The sequence below is a fragment of the Cyprinodon tularosa genome, unplaced genomic scaffold, assembly GCF_016077235.1.
Source record: "Cyprinodon tularosa strain WSP-4 unplaced genomic scaffold, ASM1607723v1 ctg329, whole genome shotgun sequence".
NCBI classification, from domain to species: domain Eukaryota; kingdom Metazoa; phylum Chordata; class Actinopteri; order Cyprinodontiformes; family Cyprinodontidae; genus Cyprinodon; species Cyprinodon tularosa.
Window position 1 is genome coordinate 951143 of NW_024039040.1, and position 13201 is coordinate 964343.

At 36.4% G+C, this 13201-nt stretch overlaps 1 protein-coding gene across 3 annotated transcripts; it reads left to right on the top strand.

Moving 5' to 3' along the window:
• Positions 1-245: 245 nt before the first annotated feature.
• On the top strand, positions 246-12811 carry LOC119788870. Of its 3 annotated transcripts, XM_038293567.1 has the most exons (13): positions 246-448; positions 761-971; positions 3048-3123; positions 3280-3536; positions 7989-8045; positions 8245-8318; positions 8488-8657; positions 8868-9065; positions 9201-9287; positions 9531-9784; positions 11381-11521; positions 11608-11719; positions 11989-12811. In XM_038293567.1, exons 1-13 carry the CDS (start codon positions 306-308, stop codon positions 12204-12206), a joined length of 1998 nt encoding a protein of 665 aa, XP_038149495.1. In that variant the 5' UTR covers positions 246-305; the 3' UTR covers positions 12207-12811. The 3 variants fall into 3 exon arrangements, 2 of the variants coding, with proteins under 2 accessions (XP_038149495.1, XP_038149496.1); XR_005281514.1 differs by lacking the exons at positions 11608-11719; positions 11989-12811 and adding an exon at positions 10433-10564 and having other exon boundaries at positions 11381-11516; XM_038293568.1 differs by lacking the exons at positions 11608-11719; positions 11989-12811 and adding an exon at positions 10423-10564 and having other exon boundaries at positions 11381-11516.
• Positions 12812-13201: the final 390 nt, after the last annotated feature.

Here is a 13201-nt window from a genome sequence, read left to right on the forward strand (position 1 = left end):
AATAACTGTTATAATAGACCTGTAGTAGACCCTGTATATGTTTTACTTATTTTTGGACATGCTGAAGTAAACCTATCAAATATTAGTTCATTACAGAGTGAAGTAGATGGACTTAAGCTGAACACTGCTAGCCTGACACATTTGCCTACAACATTAATGTTGCATTGCTAAGTGTTGAGAAATGAGTTATTACGTTTAGGGACGTAAAAGCCTTAATGATTAATTTTATGCCTTGCTAGGATCAACAGAATGCAGATATTGAAACTGCTGTGAGAAATATTCTCAGCTGCATTAGAAGACGTCCAATGCAACATTCCGCTAGCAATGTGGAACGGTCAAGCAGTTCACAAAGATCAGTTCGGTCTACGGAAACTCAGGCTTGCACCCCTAGTACGTCTTCTACTAACCAGCCTGTTAGACAAAACACAGTTCAGCAGGAGATGCAAAGGTAAGGAACAATGAAACAATGAAAATGATAATGAAAGCCCCATTTCAAGATTTTATGAATGGACTGTTTAAGTAAAGTAAAGTCATACATTTCTTGTCAAAAGCTTGGACACACTTTATCCATGTAGTTAATCCTCTGAAAATTGTGCAAACATCACAGTGATACAGATTTAGATTTACACTGGGATTTTCGGTAACTTTTTATATTCTAGTAATATTCTTTCTCGTTTTTTGTACTTCACAAAGGAAAAATTTAGCCACATTTATTTATTGATCCATCTGTTGTCCTAATATCTCATCTTCCTATTTCAAGGTCTTTTCCTGCCATGTTTACTAGAAACCGGGCACGTTTTAAAAGGAAAGCACTTGAACCAACAAGGCCAACATGTTCACGTTTGTTAGAACTCCAGTTCTGCCTGTTACCGGAAAATTCAACCAGGACTCCAAGAGACGAAACAGTGCTCCTGCAAGCTGGATTAGGAAGGAGAACTGTAACTCTTGCAGATGATGCTGATCATGCAGAGGTAATGCAATTTTTATAACATGACACATGAATAATTGTGGAGAATTGATAGAATACATATTTTTCTTAGCCCTCAGTGTTTTCCAGTTTTATGTATTTACAGGATTCCTCATTTGTTTCATAACTTTGTTATAGTGTTGCAAGAAATTGTTAGAAAGTGACAAGATCTGAGAGAAAAACACTTGACAATGTTTTGAATTACAACCACTTAACATGAAAGATTAATATTGTATACTCAATTTCACATAACAAGGGGCAATTTTCCTAGAATTTGTTCCTAGAACAAACTCGTTCATTTTGCTCTATAAGCACCTAAAAACCCTAACTCACATTCCACATGTCACTGTCAGAAATATATCTAGGGATGTCCCAATCCAATCACCAGATCAGAAATTGGGGCCGATCATGTGGTTTTGGCCTTTATCAGAATCTTCACATCCCGATCAGGGATTGGATCTGTTTCCTTTACATTGACCCGGCAGCAGCGGCCGCCATCGCAATGTTAGTGACATGTCTTCCGAATGCAAATGTTTCACATGGATGACATCAACATTTCTAAGGGTGCTCTCACACCTCTTAGTCCAGTAGATGGTCTGGTTGGCCCAAAAGTTGTAACAATGTTGCAGTTCTCAACTAGTCTGGTTGACATTCACACCAGTGTTTCTGCAAACAAAACAACTGCTATGGATTATATCCTCCAGGCATGTGCTGGCGCTGTTCAGAAAATACTGTTTTGTGTTGAAACGATGGCGAAGAAGGAAAATCCTGGAAGAAAAAAATCGGGCTGTGTTATGTTCTTCTGCTTGTTATTGTGGTGATATATTATCAGCATTGCTTTATGAAGCCGCACAGATACTGCTGTTGCTCCAGCATGAAACTCGCATATGACACGAGAACACTGCAAGTGTTTTTTGTCCCCAAGGAGAAGATGTTTTGCAAGACACCATCAGCAAATGGGCTTAGCTCCTGACCCATCTTGTATTTTGGAAATGCGTGTCTCCTGCGATTTCTCCAGTATCTTCTGTTTAATTTATCATGTAGGATGAAGTGAACTGTTGTAAATGGGCCAAATCGAGGCTGCGCAGTGTTCTCACCATTAGTGAACCATACTGGAGTCTGCATGGAACCGTACAGAGACCACCTCCAGAGGTCGTTCTCGGTGCGGTTCTTTAGTCCGGACCAAAACAAACTGGTCTACTTTCCCACCTGCCCAAACGTACCGCACTTGCAGGTGTTCGGACCCCAGTCCACTTTTACCAGACCAAACCAGGTAGGTGTGAAAGCACCCTAAATTGAAGCTGCATTACCGCCTCCACCTGCAGAAGCGCTGCCAGCCATCTGCTCTGCATATGGACACATTGTGCAGAGCGGTGGCCTCTCCCAAACGCTCAAGGTGTGAGCTGATGTGCTGCAAGGGTCGGAACAAAACTGTGGCGCAACAAAAGTACCATCTTTTGACAGAACACCCGAACGTGGTGCACACAAACCTAATAAGCCAGAAGGCTTTAAAGATCATAAACTTCATAAATAATGAGGATAAAGTGTTTTTTTTGTGGATTCAGTTCACCATTTCATCAAAACAACTGCAATCCCAAAATTTGCTTCTTTTAATGAGAAAATGCCAAATATTTATTTTTATATGGCATGAGTTATAATGTAGTTGTTTAGAAAATAAATGCATCAACTTCACAGATAAATCTCCCTGTATTAGAACATTCATTTTGGCATCTATATTATTATTTATTTTAGCACAATTGTTTTACAAGTACCCCACAGTTTGGGATCATTTATGCACAGTGTGATGATATGATATGACACCCCTCTCTGACCAGTGATATCACCAAATCTACAAGATTTTGTTGGGGAAGCACTGTCCTTTAATTTTTTTTTTCTTAAATTTTTATTGTATTGTAGAAGCATCAGATCAGGACTCAGTATCGACCCCTTCTCAAAATCAAATGACTGCGTGGCAAAACAAAAAAATCTGATCGGGACATCTCTAAAATATACCATATACCATTATAAGGTATAGGGTTATTACATACTTGAATTTAAGCCAGGTCTGTTTATTTTATAGATAACCAAAGTTCTCCTTGAAGAATACCCAAAACTGCGACAGTTACGTGGTGGCTGGCTTCTTCAAAAAGCCACTGGTGAGACTATGATGCCATGTTTGTTGAACAAATAACCATACAGTGTATCATTTTTGACAATATTTGAAAAAAATACAACGATATATAACATTATGATATTTAATAGTATAATATACAATATTTAAATTTTTCCATGAATGTTTTGTACTTTTTAAGGTGGGAATGGCCAAAGGAAAACCACTCCGCTACCCCAGTCCTCAGTGGGTTACACATCAAAAATACTGAAGTCCTCCTCCAACAATGGGAAGATTACCATCTATATCGTCCCATTACAAGAAAAGATAGACATTGTCCCTTTACCATACAATGCACCAGAATTCGAGAATATGCCGAAAAATTACTGCATGACCTGCGGTGCATCAGTTCCACTGCAGCTGCTACCTTTTCACCTCGAGTCTTGTCAGTGTGATGATGTAAGTAAAGTGATTCAGTGTTGTGAAGGCTAGATTATATGTAATTTTGGGTCTTATAATTTATAGCATGGCAAACCAATTTGACTAACACCATGTATGAGATACACAGCAAACAATACTGAAGAAAGGGACGAAGAGCAAGGAACTTTTGAAAAACACGTAATGTCATTCTTTAGTAACAAGGGCATCAGCATTGATAATAATGACATTGAAGCGTGCCATCCACTTCCACAAAAAAAAACAAAGGAGTTAAACCTGTTATTGTAATGAGGTTTACAAACAGAAAACACAAAAATGAATTCCTAAAACAAGGGAGAAAATTAAAAGGGTCCAATGTTTATATAAATGAAAAATTAACGCAGATATAGCAAGACAAGCACGTTTTCTCAGGAAACAAAAGAAAATACAGTCAACATGGACCTCAAACTGCAGGGTTTATATCAAATTAAACGGTTTACCAGAGGAAGCCAAGGTACTGATCATTAGACAAATTGAAGAGTTGGATAAATATCAGTGAAACAGGACAAACAGGCAACTTCTGATCAACTTTCAGAAAATCCAGTAATAAAATGTAAATTTACACATGAATATAGACACAGATATTGACCCAGACAACAATTTCCTTGATTATTTGACTGACAATTGTCATTATTACACTGATGATAACTATAGCCAATGCTTTAATTCAGATCAAGAAATGTCAATTATTCACTTCAATAGCTGTAGCCTTTATGCTAATTATGAAAATATCAAAGAGTATTTATATCAACTAAAAAAGTCATTCAGCGTCATAGCAATAACAGAAACCTGGCTCACCTCTGAGAGGGGAGCAGACTTCCCACTCGAAGGGTATGAGTTTAATTATATAAACAGAAAGAATAAAAAAGGTGGCGGTGTAGCGTTGTACATAAAAAATGAACTCAAATATAAGGTGGTTGAAAAACTGTCAGTGTCAGTTGATGAAGTGATGGAATGCATTACTATTGAAATCCAGTTTGAGAAGCAGAAAAATATAATAGTCAGCTGTGTGTATAGAGCACCAGCATCTGACACTGAAGTCTTTACAAATTACATGGAAACATTGTTTGCTAAGATAAACCAAAAGATAATTTTCATCTGTGGAGACTTTAATATTGATATGTTGGATCCAAATAAGGTTAGAAGTACATCTAACTTTATCGACACTATGCATAGTTTAGGTTTATATCCATTAATTACTAAACCAAGTAGAATAACAACGCACAGTTCAACCCTGATTGACAATATATTTACTAATTACATGGAAAGTAAATTGAGAAGTGGACTTCTTGTAAATGACATCAGTGACCATCTTCCAGTGTTTGTTATCCTAGAAAAGGTTTGCAGAAAAATAGATAAGGGTACCAACATCACTTACAAAAGAATAATATCAGAAGACTGAATAAGAGCATTAAGAAACGATTTACAATCACAGAACTGGAAAGTGCTGTATGAAGAAAAAAATATTGATAAGGCTTTTGAGATATTTATCAAAATATTTAAAGCATTTTATAATAAAAACTGTCCAACTGTACCTTGTAATTACAGGCAAAAAAAACAAATATAAGCCATGGATTACTAAAGGATTACAAAATGCATGTAAGAAAAAGAATAATCTATACAAACAATTTATAAAATATAAAACGATTGAAGCAGAGCAAAAATATAAAACTTATAAAAATAAATTAACTATTATTATGAGAAAATGTAAAAAAGATTATTATTCTAAAATATTAGAAAATAATAAACAAAACATTAAAGGGATATGGAAAACGTTACACAGCTTGATAAGAAAGAATTCTTCTAACACTACTCACCCCAACTGTATTACTTATAATGACAAAAACCTGATTGAAATAGTTGAGATAGTAAATGGATTTAATGAATATTTTGTAAATGTAGGGCCTAAGTTAGCAGAACAAATAAATAAATGAAATCCACTGGATGTGGACACACTGGAAATTTGTACTAAACAAAATGCATCATCTATGTACCTGAAACCAGTACATAAAATAGAAATTAAGGACATAGTTAATCAATGCAACAATAAAAAATCAACGGACTGTAATGAAATTAGCATGTCACTTATAAAAAAGATAATTGATGACATTGCAGATCCTCTAACTTACATCTGCAACTTGTCATTCATAACTGGAACATTTCCAAATGCAATGAAAATAGCGAAGGTTATTCCTCTATTTAAATCTGGAGATAAGCATACTATTAGTAATTATAGACCTGTGCCCCTTCTGTGTCAATTTTCAAAAATACTAGAAAAAGTGTTTAGTAAAAGGTTAGATAATTTCATTGAAAAACAAAACATTTTGACAGATTGCCAATATGGTTTCAGAGAAAACCGATCCACTTCAATGGCACTGATGGCATTAACAGAAGAAATTACAGACAATATGGATAAAAAGAAATTTGCATTTCTGGATCTCAAAAAAAGCTTTTGATACCATCAATCATGACATGTTAATAAAAAAACTGGAAAGGTTTGGAATTAGAGGGGTGGCATTAAACTGGCTTAGGAGCTACATTGGAGAAAGGAAACAATTTGTAGAAATAGATGGTCAGAAATCAGATCTACTAAAAATAACTTGTGGAGTTCCGCAGGGATCAGTTTTGGGACCCAAACTGTTCAATCTGTATATAAACGACATAGTTAAAATATCAAACCTTATAAAGTACATTCTATTTGCTGATGATACAAGTATCTTCTGTACTGGAGAAAACCTTCAACAACTTTCAGAAGTGGTCAACACAGAAATGGAAAAATTACAGCATTGGCTCAAAAACAATAAATTATCAGTAAATTTAGATAAAACCAAATTCATGATATTCAGAAACAATAAAAAACAGGAAAATAAACCAATTAAAATATCAATTGAAAGTGTTGATTTAGAACAAGTACATGAAATAAAATTCTTGGGTGTCATATTAGACGATACGTTTAGCTGGAAACCTCAGATCAGCCTAGTAAAATCTAAAATAGCCAAAAATGTTGCTGTTATAAGAAGAATTAGTTTCGTCCTGGGCTACAAATCTTTGTTTATTTTGTACAACACACTCATTGTACCACATTTAACATATTGTGTGGAAGTTTGGGGGAATACATACAAAACAAATTTATAGCCATTATACGTTTTACAAAAGAAATCAATCCGAATACTACATAAAGTGGGATACTGGGAACACACAAACCAGTTATTTATCAAATCAAATATACTGAAATTCTGGGACCTGGTAATATTTAGAACTTCACAATTCATGTTTAAGGTCCGAAATCAAAAACTTCCACACAATATACAGGAAATGTTTGGTGACAGAGAAGGGGGTTATGATCTAAAAAGTGAAGGATACTTTAAAAAACAACACTTTAGAACAACCAGGAAGAGTTTTTGTTTATCTGTGTGTGGAGTAAATGTCTGGAATGGATTGAATGACGAGTTTAAAAAAATAAAAAATGCAAACCAATTTAATAAACTGATTAAAACCGAGCTCATTTCAAAATACGCTATATAAGATGACTGTTTAATAGTCTATAATGTAATTGAGGACATAAATAGTACTTAAAATAATTGTACATGGCTAAACATCATGTGGAATGGAAACAAGTGTTTTTTTTGGTTTTTTGATGTTTTGACATTTAATTGAGGATAAATTGACAAGTAGGAAAGGGGCAGGACATTATAAGATGTATCTTCTACCTGCTCCTTTTCGAACAGAAAATATAAAATTTACATGTCACATGGGCAAAATAATTTGTTTTATATTTTCATTCTTAAGTTTGTTTCATTCAAATTTTTTTTCTTTCTTGATTGTTTTTACTGTCTGTTCGAAATAAATTAAATAAATAAATAAATAAAGTCTGGGTTCCTTGATTGGAAAGTGATTTCCACTCCGGTAAAAAATTGACTGGACCAATCACAGCACAGAAGGCGGGACTTTGCAATAAATCTTTTTCGGCAGCTTAGTTCTTTTTTTTATTTTTTTTTTATTTAACATTACCTATATTTATACAGGTAAGTCCCATTGAGATCGCAGTCTCTTTTTCAAGGGAGACCTGTTTACCTAACATACATATCTTTAGATAACCATAAATAACCAAAAATAGTAAGAATGGCGGCCGCAGAGGAGCGACTATATAACAATGCCATTCTGTTGTATCAAATGAGGTGCAGATGTCCTTAAAACCACATTATCTTGCTGCTCTGAGGGCTTTCCTCTTACAAAAAGATGTTTACGTCACTTCCGGGTGCCTCTGACTGATTTTCTCCAGTTCAGTTTGTTCCTATTAGTCTCGCCTCTCGCTCGCATTGGAAATCAGTCTCCAGCGGAGGAACCCAGACTGACTTGCCGTGCATCTCATACATGGTGATAGTCAGGCTGGTGTACCAGGCTATATAATGTTTGCCTGTCCTTTGAATGCAGAATGTGGAACCTGTAGTGATAGCGGAAAATGACCAGGAGGAAGATATCATTTGTATGGTAAGCAATCATTTAGACAGAAATTGACAAAAGTCAGAAACTACTATGAAGGTATCCACAATTTGTCACAGATACGTAGAAGGTGGATTTCACTGATTGGAGACCTTGTGATGTAAACATTATTTTAACCTCAAGAAATCTGTCATTTCAGTGTCACTTAATGATGGTTTAAAATGTTGAACTGACTGTCACACTACAGGATGCCTGCCCCATATGCGGAGAGAAGTTCTCTCCGGAGATGATGCCTCTCCATGCAAGTTTTTGTGGAGAAAGGTTGGATTCTGTCTGTAACCGTTGTTGTTTCTTTATTTGAGTGCACCTGTGTTATCTGTTTTTCATTAATTGCAAACATACATGAATTGAACTGTGCATTCAACTGAAGCAGTTCTTTAATTTGCTACTAATTCAATATGAATATTAAAATGTATGTTATGTCATCTAGCCCTCTGATGGAACATGTTACATCAGTTCCATCAGACCAAAGTGTATCACCGGGGTTTCCCATGGACAGCAGTACCACCGAAAGCAGCATTGCTAGCACTTCAAACTTTAGTCTAGCATTCGACACACCACAAAGCAGACCATTGGGGCCATCACCTGCAGTAAATGATGGTGTGTTTTTCATTACATTTTCTTTATTCATATATATTATATTTTATATATATATATATATATATATATATATATATATATATATATATATATATATATATATATATATATATATATATAGGTCAGATAATTCTAATACATGCATTAGAAGCAACACAATGAGTGTGTTTCCTTTTGATTGGAATGTAATTACAGTTTAACCTTTTACAGCCTGGAGAAGAGTTGAAGCTCCAGAAAGGGCTTTAGTCCTGTACAGGAAGTATTTACTGGAGCAGAAAGAAGACGAGCCAATCCTGAAAGTAAAACTCGACTTGAGAGAGGATGTTGAGGAACAGGAGGAGAGACTAATCAACTTTTACAAGGTCCATAAAGTAGACTGGGCCAGACCACTCCATTGCAGATTGGAAGGTAACTTCATACAAACAGCCATCAGTATTTTCCTTTTAATTTTAATTTATTTGCTAAATTATAAACAAATCTGCCAACTAAAGCTTTCTTTAGCCTCAAGTACAACTTGACCTGTTTTTTGTTGGTTTCTGTCAGGTGATGTAGCAATTGGAGAGGGTGTAAAACGCCATTTCTTCAGCCTACTGATGCACAAGTTGCAAACTGGATTTTCCAAGGATTTTGGTAAGTCTCTTGGATGTGTAGTCTCCCCTCCCCACCTCTTTTTCTCCTATATGGCACATGGGTTTTAACATGCATATCGCTGAACCAAAAATTCATATGCATAACAAAATGCACAACACACAGCAAATTTTAACATGACCTGGCTAATTCCTTGTTGCCTAAGGAATCAATTGATGCCCTTCTTTTTCCCATAGTACCGGTACACACATCTCAAGCTTGTGCTTTTTTTCTTTGTTCATGCAGGAAATAGAACTGGAACTTTACTTTTTGAGGGCCAACCTGACCATCTCATTCCTTCCACCTCAAAAGTGCTTGTACAAAGTGACTTGTTCAAGATGGCAGGAAGGATGATAGGCCACTCTTTTCTCCATGGTGGTCCTCCTCTAACAGGCATCAGTCCTGCAATCTTGCATGTGTTGCTGGGAGGCTCCACTGAGACAGCACCCATTGTGCTGGAAGATGTGGCATACATTGACATCCGAGAGACAATAGAGCTGGTAGGTTGAAACTGTAACATGATGTATGCTTCACCAGAAAAGATGCACATCTTTCTGTATTTAAAGGTAGAGTCCGAAGTCCCTCCAGTCCAGCGTTTCTGTTTGCAAACAACAGTATTCAAAATTTGCGCTCCTCCCTCTCTGGCAAATGGCCGCCTCGTTCTAGCTAGCCTATTCAACTTCAAGCTTCTCCTTCAGAGCTCAGTAGCGGGTAAAAGCCAAACTATTATTAACTCTGGCTTTCCAAACTGCATTATCTGAAGCTCTTACCTTTTCTTCGGTGCATCCACAGTGTTTTCTGTCTTTCTTTTTTTTCCTTTGAGAGTTCGAGTGACTGGCATCTGCTCCAATCATGAGCTTATTTCCACACAGCGTCATGCTCTTAGCTCTGTCATTGGCTGCCGATATAAACAGAAATCTCCACCCAGAAACGTCCCGACCAGACCAAAACAATAAAAAACAGCGAATTACAGGCAGGGGGAGAGAGAGTTGCGTTCAAGCGCACCACCGCACGGGAGTAGAGGCCCAAAGGCGGGTTTTGAGATGGATTTCACTTCCTTAAGTCTAACGTTTATTTTTTAAGGGGGCAACTTCGGACTATACCTTTAAGTATATGGTCTCAACTTTTTCCCATTAAGCTCACTACAGATGATGAAAAGAGAGACGTCCGCACTCTCACGGAGGACCAAAAAGCAGCTGTTGATCACCTAGCTTTATCTTGGGACTGTATTGACCAAAACCAACCGTGCCTGGCTTTTACAAAGTCTTCTTAAACATGCGGTGAGGTCAATGAGCAACAGGTGGTTATTAATAATAAGTTGTGGCAGTGATTATTTTCTTTGTCAGGCCTTGTCTAATTTTAGGATTTAGGTTAAACTCTTGGACATAAGAAAATAAAGGATATGTCAAGAAATCATAAATATAACCTAATAGGCAGTGTTTTGATTGCATTATTTTCACTAAACTAGGGGTGTAACGATTACCAGTAAAATGGTTAACCGTGACAAAACTACCAACGATTAGTAATACTGTTTCAAATTTTAATTATCATTAAAACCGTGCCTGATTAATGCGCTATGAAAAACTCCCAGTGATGATGCTCATTAGCTAGAAAAGCAGTAATAGTCGCAATTTGCAATGTTTAATTTATGAAAGCATGGTGAAAGACAACAAAGGCTGCACATGGACAGTTCTCTTTGGATTTTTTCCCTCTTTAAAAAGGACAAATTAGACATTTAGATCCATTTTGGATATTTTTAAAGATGCTGAGGGGTATTTTTTTATAATACTGTGATAAAAATTATAACCGTGATCCTTTTGGTCACAATAATTGTGATACAAAATTTTCATATCGCTAAATCCCTACACTCAACCACAGTGAGCATTCCCTCGTGTTTTAAGCTTATAGCACAGACAACACATGCATTCAACATTAAAGAGATTAGGCTACTCCAGTGTACCATAGTAATTCTTCTTTTTCCTTTGTTTGCTTACAATAATAGGCTGTTCTATATTTCTTTGATATGCAGGGTGTGTGATCTCATTGAGGAACAGTGTTTACTCCTTGACAATTAAATATTTTAAATATTTATCTAGGTGCTTGAGCGAACCTCACAACAAATCCGGCAGCTGAGGCAGGGCCTGCAAGAGTCGATGTTGTTGCCACTATTGGAGGCCAGGCCAGATGTTGCAGCTGTGATTTTCCCATGTCAGAAGATGGCTGAATGTAGTGCCCAGGTATTTTGTTTAGGATTCAAATAGAACTGTTTGACTTTTATACTGTTGTTACTTGAGATCACACTCGCTTTTTTACTTTCATGAAGATGGTCCTTAAAAACATAATCTGGCCTGAAGAGGGGGAGCAGAATGAGGATGGATGCTCAGTTACTGCCAAATCCTTAGTTGCTGGCTACCTGCGCCAATTTGTGGAGAAAGGTATACATTTTTTGGAATATGTGCTGTCACAATGCACAGGTTTATTTTGAATAGATGCTGTATTCAGAGAATTGTTACACGTTTATTTTAAACTGTTTGAAATTACTTTTAAACCTGCCTACGAAGATTCCAATAGGACTCGATAATGAACAAGAATAAAATGTGTTTTAGAAAACCTTTGCTAACAATCTAGATATTGAAAATTTGTTCTGAATCACAATTCTGCTCAGTTAACACATATATTCTCTGTGTCATTTGTTGCCTTTTAGTGACGGAAAACAAACGGAAGCAGTTGGTGAAATTCTGGGTTGGCTGGGAGATGCCCATGCAGGACATGCAAGTGAAAGTGGTACAGGCAGACCATCCAACATCTTCCACTTGCTTTCACATCCTACGTTTGCCTAGTCACTACACAACTTATGACCAATTCCAACACAGTTTGGAGAGTTGCATTGCAACTAATGACTCTGGCTTTGGACTAATTTGAACTCTAAAACATGACAGCATGTTTGGCTGCATTATGTTGTTAGGCCACATTACATCAAATGTTTTTCAGCACCAAAGTTCAGTTAGTTAAAGGAATTCCAATTAAAATATGGTTAATCTGTTCATTAATCTGCAGTGTTGTTTGATGTTTCATTTTTATACTTTAGACCTTTATTAATTCCATCTAAACAATGGAAAAGATAGAATTATAGCAGTATCTCAAAATGGTGAGTGTGGAGTCTCCATTACTAATTACATTGGCAATGTATATAAAATGTCAAAAAAGGCTTAATACTTTACAAAGGTTTAATGTAAACACCATTTTATGAAACAAAGCTTTAAATGAGCCTTCTCGGTCATCAACAAAGTTACAAAAGCTTTGAAAACATGACAATAGATCATATTTGACTTTCAGATTACTGTTCACCTTTATAAAATGTTGAATTATTCAGAATGTCACTCAGTTGAATATCTGGCACAAATAATTGCTAGACCTCTCAGGCTGCTGCAAAAGCGTAACTTCAATGTCTTAACAGTTGTGTTTTACAATGCTCTTTACCTGTTCACAACAAACTTATTTGAAACATGAATAAAAAAATGAAATGCCATCAAAAAAGATGAGATGTCTTTGTCTTCTGTTATACATCATCAAAACTACTACGAAGGTTACATGTAGCCAATGCTCTGCAAGTACTGCAGTGTTGTTAAATAAATGTCAGCACCAAGATTTGATGATCCCACTGGGTTCACAGCCGCAATCAAGCCAGCAAGTTCTTCATGGCTCAGTGGACATTCAATCTCGGGTACGGTGATGCCGGAGTTGGGCTCACGGGGTATGAGGCCGCTGCTATCCCAATCTATTAGTGGAATATGTAGATCCTGTAGGAAAAGTAAGACACAATCATGTAGAAAATAAAATATCTAACAGCTCTAATATTTGTACAGTACACAAGCCAACCTGATCATCACACTCCTGGGAATGATGCTGCTGCCCCA